General features: G+C 42.9%; 1 protein-coding gene across 1 annotated transcript; it reads left to right on the top strand.

The window, feature by feature from the left end:
• Positions 1–3,756: 3,756 nt before the first annotated feature.
• On the top strand, positions 3,757–6,827 carry COXFA4L3 (cytochrome c oxidase associated subunit FA4L3). Its single transcript, XM_090029599.1, has 4 exons — positions 3,757–3,941; positions 4,078–4,166; positions 5,141–5,201; positions 5,894–6,827. Exons 1-4 carry the CDS (start codon positions 3,900–3,902, stop codon positions 5,960–5,962), a joined length of 261 nt encoding a protein of 86 aa, XP_089885725.1. The 5' UTR covers positions 3,757–3,899; the 3' UTR covers positions 5,963–6,827.
• The last annotated feature ends 3,801 nt before the right edge of the window (positions 6,828–10,628 follow it).

The raw sequence follows: 10,628 nt of genomic DNA, 5'->3' as shown, positions 1-10,628 counted from the left end.
ACAGCTTTTAAATTCAAACCATTCATCAAAACAAGGTGAAATTAATAGGTATATTGATCAGTACCTGAGGAGGTTAAATAGTTTGATAAAGAGAAACTAGGGGTGTTTGATATCTGAACTAATTTACTTTCAGCCCTTGAGCAGTTCACCCATATCATCTGCAACGGTTACTATGCAAAAAAACTGATCTCCAAATGGCCTCTGCCCCTTCCCTCCCCCCCCCAACCTGTTTTGGCCCCTGGTGTGCTACTTGCTGTCCTCGGGGGAAGCAGAGCAAGGATTGATCCACACACCTGATCTTGTCAGGCATTGCTGCTTTGGGGTGAAGATGCCCGTACCCCTGTGCCCAGGTAGCACTCTGCACTGGGTCCTCCTACCAGGACCAGTGGGGAGGGAGCTCAGATTGGCCATGTAGTCCCTCCTGGCTGCAGGGGATGACTAGGGAAAACCAGCAGCCAAGTAAGACTGCACCCCACTTCTTCCCTCTTGCTACTTCCCCACAGCACCAGGCCCAGCTGAGAAACACTCAGTCTTTGCCTCTACCTACAACCAGCAGGAAGAGTCCCTGAAGGGTAATAGGAGGGGGCACCTGAGCTGAGCAGGGCTGCCTAGAGGGTTTATGGGCCCTGGGGCAGGTGTGATGTTGGGGGCACCACCACTGCCCCCTACAAGGACCTGTGTGTGTACAAAGCTGGGGGACCACGTGCAAGAATTTTTGCGCATGCATTATGTGAGAATTCTCATGTGCGGCTGCTCCTTCCCTTGCCCTGGGAAGTGGCAACAAGCAGGCTTTCCCCACTTGTTCCCATGACAAGAAGGGCTAGACAGAGAGAATTTACCTTGGAGACAGATTACTTAAACAAAATGACATGAACAGTTTGCAAATGAAATGTTTATTAAACTTATGCTACAAAGTTAGGAACTTAGGAACAAAATGAAAAGAGAAAAGTTTAAGTAAATTATTTCTTTCGTGCCTTCATGGATGCCAAGTCATCAATTACATCATAATTTATTTGCTTTACAAATACATGCGCCATTGAGAGCATGATCAAATGGTTCAGCCTGTCCTCCCCAATCCCTGACTGCAGGTAGTTCTTAATACTCTTAAGATTACTAAAAGCGCATTCCCCGGATGCAACAGACTGGCAAAGCAATGAGCATTCTCGAGCAAATGCATATCTGAGAGACACAGATTTTACACCTTTGCCATAAATGCAGTTGAGAAGTTCAAGTGCAGTGCCTATGGCTCCTCCAGAAGTGCACAACAGGGGTGTCCAAAGCAAGCCTTATTTGATTCAGATTTAGCCTGAATCAGGGACAGTAATTTAATTCATTGATTCAGATCACTGTCCCTGATTTGATTCAGCTGAATCCAAATCTAAAGATTCGATGCCAGTTTGGAGAATCAGCAATTCAGACATAGACGCAGCTTCAAAAGCTTTTTTCTACATACCTCCAGGTACCAGTGCAACTTGTGAACACTGCAATGATGGGGAGCATGAAGCATCTCATAGGAGTGGGGGGGGCCCACATGGCAATCAGCCACAGGGGGACTCTGGATACCCCCCCAGACCCAGGAGGCACCAGTTACCGAGCCAGGTGGGCACGTGGGGGCCCCCCCAGCGTGCTCCCCGGCAGACCCAGAAGTGGAGGGTTCCAACTGGATTCAGAGAGATTAAAGGGTCCTCTGATTCGATTTGGATTCAGAGATTCAACCACCAAATCGGGCTGAATTTCTCCTGAATCAAATCAGGGACCGAAGCTTCGCATAGCCCTAGTGCACAAAATTGAGTCTTTCCCGATTTTGTAAAACAGGCAACATTCTCCTTGCAACTCATCCTTGTTTGCATCTTATGGGTATGTGATGGACAGGGACTCTACGAATTTCACAATTTCTTCATCCTCTGCAACAGATGGTGGGTCAAGTATGGGTGAGAACAAGCTTAAGAATTTCCCCATGGTCTCAGCTAAGCTTCAGAGATCTGAGAGGAGCATATCCATGGCTGTGATGAACACTTCAACCCTGAATTTATTTTTAGGGAAAGAGATTGTGTCTTCTGTATTGGCTAGTTCATCATGGAAATGCTTCGTCCTTCGGATTCTTCTGTGCGTTCTCTTGAATTTGGTGGTGATAGCCCCTTAACAATGACTTTACCTTCCATGAGAAGACTTGGCCAGGAATCATTCAACCATTAAATTTCTTCCAGGAGGCTCTTGACATGTTGCACCACTTCTTCCATGGTGAGCTTGGATCCTTGGATAACCTTGCTTTGGATATTGATGGACTACAATACCTTGTACAACACTGTAGTCAGAAGGATGAACTCAAAGGATTGCATCTACTCAATGAGACCTGAAACATCAGCCTGGGTTTCTGCTGTCAAGTCTAATTCTGCCTCAATTTTAAAGAAAGAATCCAGCATTCCTTTAGGATTTTTCACAAGGGGGCGAACAGCATTGATTCTTGAGCTCCATATAGTTGTTAACACGGAGTGAAAAGAAGAGTCCTACAGTTTCCTGAAGAATTTTCCATCTTGCAGGACTGCATGAAAATAGTGTACAGCTTCTACATGAAAATTCAGTGTAGATTTTTCTCTGCAGTTATTGTTCACACCTCCATGGCAGAATCTGGAATGGTACAGGGCTTAATTTTGTACATCTGCACAGCTAATGAAATTCTCTCTCTTTAGGATGTGTTATTCATTAATAACAAGCTTTTATTGGATGTGCATTAGCTTTGAAAAAGGAACTGGGAATAAGGAATAAGGAACTGGGAATAAGCAACCAACTTCAGGCTTATAATATGTGTTATGTCCAATGTAGTTATTTTCCTTGGCAAATATAAAGAAAACAATATGTATCATTTTACTTATTATATTCTTGCAAATTCATTTCTGGCTTTGGCCCTTAAGAACCCACAGCGCTTACATTCACTCACAACTTGAACTCTTTCCCCAGGGGTGGGGGGGCGGGTCTTTCTGTGACAACAGGACTGCTCTGCCACAGATTCCTCCTTAAACCTTCCCTGCACCGGTGACACATAGGGGATGCACGTGCACCCCCTGAGCATGGTAGCGCACCCCCTATAAAAAGGCGCTACTGGCGGTCACTGCTTGCCACCCCCACCGCCGACATCAGCGATCACCGCTGGCTGCCGCTGACACTGCTGGCGGCATCTGCGGGTGGTCGCACTTGCCATGCCCCACCCCCACCTGCCACGGACAGTGTTGGAGGCCTCTGTGGGAGCTCCCATCTTACTGGGTGCCCCCCCAGCCTTCCCTGTTCCTTCTCTCCTCACAACAGACTCGGTAACCAGAGCTACTCCACCTAGGCCCGAGGTGAGGCCCATCATAATCCTGCCTGATCCATCTTGTCTCTATTGCTGCCCAGAGATAAAGATGCGACCTTACTGTGATTGGTTTAGACCCCTCCCCCCTTGGACAGCAATCACATAAGCCTCAAATTAGCATCTGTTTCACACACAACTATGTATCATATGTACTTGGCGGTCAGGGACGGGTCCCATAATGTCACAATCTCTCGTTGAGAACGATTCGGTGTCACCTCACACTCCAATACACCAAGCTCCTCTGCTTTATGGAAACAAAACACCGATAATCCTGGTGAGCAGCGTCGCAGGGCAAGAGCCAGCGGTGCAGCGGGAGCTGAGGTAGGGGGCCCTTGGAGGCAAGCTGTCCCCCGCGCCGGCGCGCTCTAGGGCCGCCAGGGGGTGCTGCCGGGCCGGGCCGGGCGGGGCGCTGCGGCGGGGACAGTGCGCGCCCGGCAGACGCGAGCTGGGCCGCTGCCAGCCGCGGGGGCGGCGCTGCGACATATAAGGGGCAGCCGGGGCAGTTCCCTGACGGTTGGGGCAGAGCTGTGCCGCGGCCGCCAGCGGGATAATGAGCGCGAGCTTCTTCCAGCTGCTGCGGAAAAAGAAAGAAGTAAGTTGGCCGCCGAGCCGCGTCCAGGCAGCGCGGGGCAGGTGGGAGCCAGCGTAGCCCCTGCCTCCTCGCGCCTTGTCCCTCCCTCGCGCCGCTCCCAGCACAGCTTGTTCCTGACCCGCTTCTTGTCTTCCAGCTCATCCCCCTGATCGGGTTTGTGACCTTCGCCGGGGTTGGGGCTGTCTGTGCTTGTGTCTATGCCCTGGTCAGCAAGACGGACGTCATGTAAGGAGACCGCTTCCCGCCGCGCCGCGCGCTCCCCGCCCGCTTTCTTTGGCACAAAGACACTCCGGGGTCGGGGCGCCGGCAGAGCGAGGGGGTGCGAAACCAGCCGGGACATTTCTTTATTCGCAAGTTGATCTGCTGACATGGGTGCCCCTCACTTATTCCCCTCCTTGGACCCAATGCGCTGCTCAGAAAATCGGCTGTTTTTATCACCAGTTGAAATGTAGTTGATCTTCAGTGCTCTTGGGGTTAAATGTAGGTAGCCAGCCCAGGCAAGTTGCAAAGAGATATTTTATTTCAAGGGAGTAATTGTTCACAACACAGTGTTTTTGTTGTTTTGCTTTGTTTCCTTCTGAGGCAGAGCTACACAAATCCCGATAGTGTATTTCCAAGCATCAGTATTCAGGGATTCCCTTTACTTTCTTCACCCCCTCACTCTTCCTTCAATGTCCTTATTAATAAAGTCCTGTTTGTAGATATTAAATCAGACTGTTAAATAGCAGTTCTTCCCTCGCTTCTATCTAGAGAGCAGTTTTTGATACCCAGATTGTTAAATAGCAGTGTTTCCATAGCTCGTATCTAAAGAGAAGTATTTGATACCCATTATTTTTAAATTCTTTAGTTACCTGGTTAGGGTCTTAACCTTGAAGTCCATGGGAGTTTTAAAATTGACTTCAAGGATGTGGGCACCATTAGCCTTGGATCTAACAATTCCTGTTGCCATTAACCATCCCCTGGCTTTGATTTTCAGTCTGACTCCCCTTATGCTAACATAATATAATTAAATATTAAACAACGTTAACACATTTAGTATAGAAGCCACATGTTAAGGGCACAGACCCCTACCCAAAGTTTTAACCCTTTGCATGTACAAGCCTTTATTCATGCAAATAGCTGGTAAGACAACTCATCTAAGAGTGTACAGCATCAAATCCTAGCATGTAATATTCTATTATGAATTTTGTATTTTTTAGTATTAACAAGTCTGATAATCCAGAACCTTGGGAAAGAGTGGATCCTACCAAGCCTAGGAAGGTAATCAAATTAACTTAATTGTCCACAAAGCAATTGATATCAAATACATATTGGTGAATTGCCAACAAAAAATCGATGTGTAAAATATATATATTTAAAGTATCATAGTTGGCAAAATATTAATGGAAAAATGAAAGATACAAAGGAAGTATCTTCTAGACCATGCCTTTATCTGCTACACCTCCAGCTATTCTTTTATAGGTCTGATCCTTCATTTCTAACCTAATTCTAGAGTGTGCTTAACAAATGCAACTCCTGTTTATTATAGTCCACTGATTTCAGTTGAAGTTTGGAATATACAAGTAATACTGGGCCATGCCTATCTGCTTATAAATAACACTGTTCTTAAGTCTGTTTTACTGAAAAACATAGTACTTAAAATATTTGTAGTGATCCCAGGATCAATACATTAATAAAATTGAGTTTTAGAACTAGTTAGTGTCCACAGAATTCCTTTTTTTTTCCTGTGATAATTTACTAAAGGTAACTTATGTGGTCAGACAGTACTTCTGCCTACTAATTTTATTTACTAAACAGGCTTTCTTCATACACAGAGGTTGTGTACACTGCTGCACAGTGTAAAAATAGACCACATCTGTAGAGAAAATAATTGCTTCTTTATTGTTGGGTGTTTGGGGGGGGGGGGTTAGTAACTTGCTCTAACCCTTTTTTTCCCTCTTAATTTCTTATAGCTCTTAACATTCTACCAGGAATGGAAACCCATAGAAGAGCTGGAAGAGGTCAAAAAGATGATGAAGTAAAGAGTTGCCATTGTCTCAGAGGTACTCTATGAATCTAGTGGAATCATTTCTGCACAAACTCGACTACTGAAATCAGTGTGCGGAAATGCTTCTGCTACATTTTTAGGGTCTCCCTACATTTTTGGACTCTGGATGAGGATTTTCAATTTGCCTTAGAAGTTTTTCTTCAATATCCACCCAGTCCAAAAATAAAGATTTGTTTCAAATATTCATTCCCAATATTTAACTCGATGTACAAGTTCAGTATTCAAAGTTATTAACAGTATGAAGCATGCTTCATTCATGCATGAGTTCTTTTTGTAGATTGTTGATTTTTTTTTTTAATGTTCCTTACAATATATTTTAATTTTGTAATTTTATCATTTTTTTTCTAATAATAAAATAAGCTTTTATATTTAGACTTTTTTCCCCCAGAGTTTCCTGTAACTTCAATAATAAGTGTGAAAGTCTCAATACTCTTTTCTGAAGCTCCAGAGTAAGATTTCTGGTCAGCTACTTCTCTTTATGTCATATTTTAGTGATAGACACAGACAATGCCAGGAAACCTTTGCAGTTAGGGACTGTGTGTGCAATGGCAACATAAGATGGTCATAAAAAACAGAAGCATAGTGAAAAAATTTAGTTAGCTCCCAGCTGAAATATGTTTAATGGTTTGGATGTAGAATAAATGCTCAGACCTCAATACTGCAAAGACTTACAGCTTTGTGTGCTTAATTTTGCAAACTAGGAGTAGTCCTATAGAAGATCTGGACCTAAGACTTCAATATGACTAAAATAAGAATGTTTTAAGAATCTTTTACGTTTGTAAGTGTTTGATGTTCATTCTTGTGAGAACGTTGTTAAATTAAAATGAAGTTAGACAAAACATCATATTAAATTGATTCTTTTTATTGTACATGCCATTTTAAATTTAGAATGCAATTCCCAACCCAAATTATTAAATGAGTAAAAAGTAAGCAGCCTTAACAGCATGTAGAAAGATCAGAAAAAAAATAAATTAGAAACAAGATCTACTTATAAGAATCATAGAAAAGTAGGACTGGACAGCACCTTCAGAGGTCATCTAGTCAACCCCCCACCAGAGGCAGGAACATCTCTATCCAAGCCATCCTATACAAATCCATTGTCTAACCTTTTAGTAAAACTATGCAATCAACCTTGACACAACCAGAAGATATAACACCCCAACCTGACACAGGTAAGGTAGAGGGACAACACTGGCCAATGTGCTGCTGCTTCAAGGGTTATCACAATACGCTTAAAAGACCCAAGAAAGATGGCCATACAGGCATGCACATATGTGCATGTGCACACTGCTCTCCCCTGCCCCGCAAGGAAAGCAAAACCCCCCACAGTCTGTTCCAATCTGACCATGGGGGAAAAATAAAAAGAGAGAGAAGGCATTTCCTATTTAATAATTTACATTTTTCCAAATGATATGTTAGTGCAGGGGTGCAACAGAAACCCCAGAGCTGATGTGGAGATACCTTCTCTTCCCAATGCATGAGCAGAGTTCATCTGCCTCCAGTTGTGGAACAGTCTCCTTAGAATCGCCCCCCTTCCTATCCTGAATATAACTTCTCTCCCAGAAGCATCTTTATACTATATGATTTTTCACTGCCATACGCTGTATATCTAAAGTGCATAGCACTTCTGGAGTCATACTCTTGTTGCAATAAAGAAAGCAAAACAGGAACCATTAGATGACCTCCATTCCTAAATGTCATGCAATATGTGAGAATAATGTCTGTTCATTTGGAAAACAAGAAAACACATTGTCAGCAATGGTGAAGAGCTATAAATTACTGAACTGTAGCGCAAATAAAACTGAAAGTAAAAAAAGAAGACATATGCCTAGACTTTGAAGTGACTTGGTTTCAAAAGCTTCAGTTTTTCTCATAAAACTTATTTGACTTTTAGAGTTAAAATACTGTCACATGCACCATTTTTGTATGGCTACAGTAAAATGGTTGGTTTTTATTTGTTTCTCTTGTGAGTGAGGATGACTCAGCAGCATTCAAAAAGAGCACTGATGTAAGTAACTCTGGGTTTCCTTAAATTCTGAAAATGTTGTGTATAGGGACAAGAGAAATCAATCATACTTAAAATAAACTCTTCTTTGCTAAATTTCAAGGAATAGTGTGTATATTCAGCACTTTGTACTTGACATAAAGTTCCTGTGCTATAAGAAACAAGCGTAGGGCAATTCTGTATAGATTTTTTTTACTGTGCTTATCATCCCGTGATAGCAGAGCTTCCCAGTAATATATTAAGCAATGTAACTGACATTTATCATATAATGTTGGTTGTCTCACCATGGTCCCAGATGCAATAGCAAGAGCAGGGGAGTGTTTTGTTTCGGTAAATGTTTTAAAGATATGTGCTCCTAGGTATTTATATTAAAGGAGGCAGGGTCAAAGAAATGCCTTGCTCTTCATGCAGAAGTTTCTGAGGTTTGTGATGATCCTCAGTTTGTGAGGGAGCTCATTCCACAATCTTGGACCCATTCCCAAGAATGTTTTATCTCCTGCAAAGACAAGCAACACCATAAAATACAAATGAAGGAAGAAAGCTGTATAGTTCAGACAAGGAAACCATGCTGAGCTCCAAACACTTAACAAAATCCAGCCACCTCACACAAACAAACAGATTTCTGATTTTATTCACAACAGTAGCAATTCTAGCTTTATACCCTTTTCATCCTGAATAATATTTTTATACTTATTTTGAAGTAGCACCAAACATCCAAACAGGTTGGAACTACATTGTGTTGGGTAAGGTATAGATTTAGAGAAAATGACAGTCCCTGTGCCACAGACCTTCCTTTGATTTCAGCAGCACCTTTTCCCAGAACGTTGCAAAATGCTTTACAAATATTAATTAAGATATTCATCTAATTTGATTATAGGGATCAGGAGTACAGATGTGACTTACCTGAACTTAAACGGGAAACCAGTGACAGTGCCAGAAATTAGAAGCAGGAGTTCAGAATCCTAGCAACCTGGTCCAGCAGAAAGATACACCACCACTTGTTTTATTAAGACAATATTAACAGTTTCAATTGCAAAGTGGCACTTAACTAGTAAGACTTTAATTACCTAATAAAGGGTAGGATCTATCCTTGAGAAATTGATCTGTTAAACTGAGGTGGTAACAGCTATTTATTTAGATTGCTACCTGACAGAAGATGTCAGCATACTTGCCAAACAAAGGCTAAAAGGGCTTCATATCTTAACAACTTCTGAGTGCCTCACAAGTCTGGAGAGCTGGATGTCTGGAGGCATTTAATAAATGAGCATCAGTTTCAGAGCTGTGAAAGGAAAAGCCACAGTGAGACACTGTTGTAGAGGTAAGACTTCTGAAGTCTAAGTTACTGATACAATAAATATTAATGCAACTAGGCCTGTATGTGTTAATAAGGCATAAAGGCGTAGCAAAGAGATCTGGGTTTATTGGCCTCTGGTGAAAGTCACTTAACCAATGTAGCTGTGAAAAGTTCTTATTTCCTTTTATTGTGTGTAGAGTCTAAATCCAATAGTTTCTCTAGTAAAAGAAAACCATTCTGTGGGGCATTTCAGTGTTGGTAAAGAAATATGTAGCACTGCTCTTAATAAAGCTGGACAATTAAGGAGTCATTTTTAACTATTATAAAGGGCTTTGTTCAGACCTCCGTATGTCGATTTCTCTGTAATAATTATGGTATGGCTTTAAAATAAATGTTTTCTACTAGAGTTTATGAACATGGAAAGTAACAGCAAGCACAGGAGGCATGCATGCACTTTCAGGGCACACTCACACAAGCGTGGATGTTCAGCTCCCCAGGGACAATTAGCAGCGGGATACCTTGTGTTGCTGCTAGTTGTCCCGTGGAAATGCCTGTGCCGTACACCCTCTGGCACTTGGTAGGTTACCCACGGTGAAGTAGGAGAGGCTGGGGCCAGCACTGGACTTGTCCCAGCAGCCTAACCTGAGGTCCTGGGGGCCTCCTGGGGCTTCAGCAGCAGTGATAGTGCCACTTGGAACCTGGCCAGCAGCCAGAGCTTCAGCTGGCCAGGCTTTGATTTTACACGGTGTATTCTGCCCTCGTCTGTGTTTTTTTTTTTGCGCGGGTATTTTTTGACCCCTGGGTATCTAGGGGTCAAAAAAAACCATTGCAGAGATCAGCTGAATGTACAGCATGTGGCGCTGCAGACATGTCTACGGCACCACATACTGGACGCCCGCACTCATCTGGGCACGGCCTACGAGTCCAGCTGCTTAGAGGACTGGGAGTCAATCATGCTAAAATAAATGTGGTTCTGCCATACTGCTCGACAAGCTAGATCTCTGCTGTAGAAGCATTGTGTTCCACTGACCAGATCATTAACTGGTCATAAATGCAATTAAAAGTAATAACGTTAATAAGGGCTCTGTTCGAAACTTCTTATAGTGCATGATCCCACCCCATTCAAATCAGTGGAAGCAGAAGGCATTTAAACAATTTTTTATTTTCTTGTCCTTTAAGTGTATTTTTGAGGAAAGATTCTGAACCAGAGAGAGGCAGTAATAAACAAGTTGGAGACCACATTTCCTGCTATACTGGTTGACAGCATTAACGTCTCTTAATTAGCCTCATGACTTAGAGTTTCATTTGGCTACGTGCTGCAGTGATGAGGAAGTAACCTTG

Source organism: Crocodylus siamensis, chromosome 15, assembly GCF_052110815.1.
Source record: "Crocodylus siamensis isolate JL-2025a chromosome 15, ASM5211081v1, whole genome shotgun sequence".
NCBI classification, from domain to species: Eukaryota; Metazoa; Chordata; order Crocodylia; family Crocodylidae; genus Crocodylus; species Crocodylus siamensis.
This window is presented reverse-complemented; position numbering and strand designations above follow the sequence as displayed.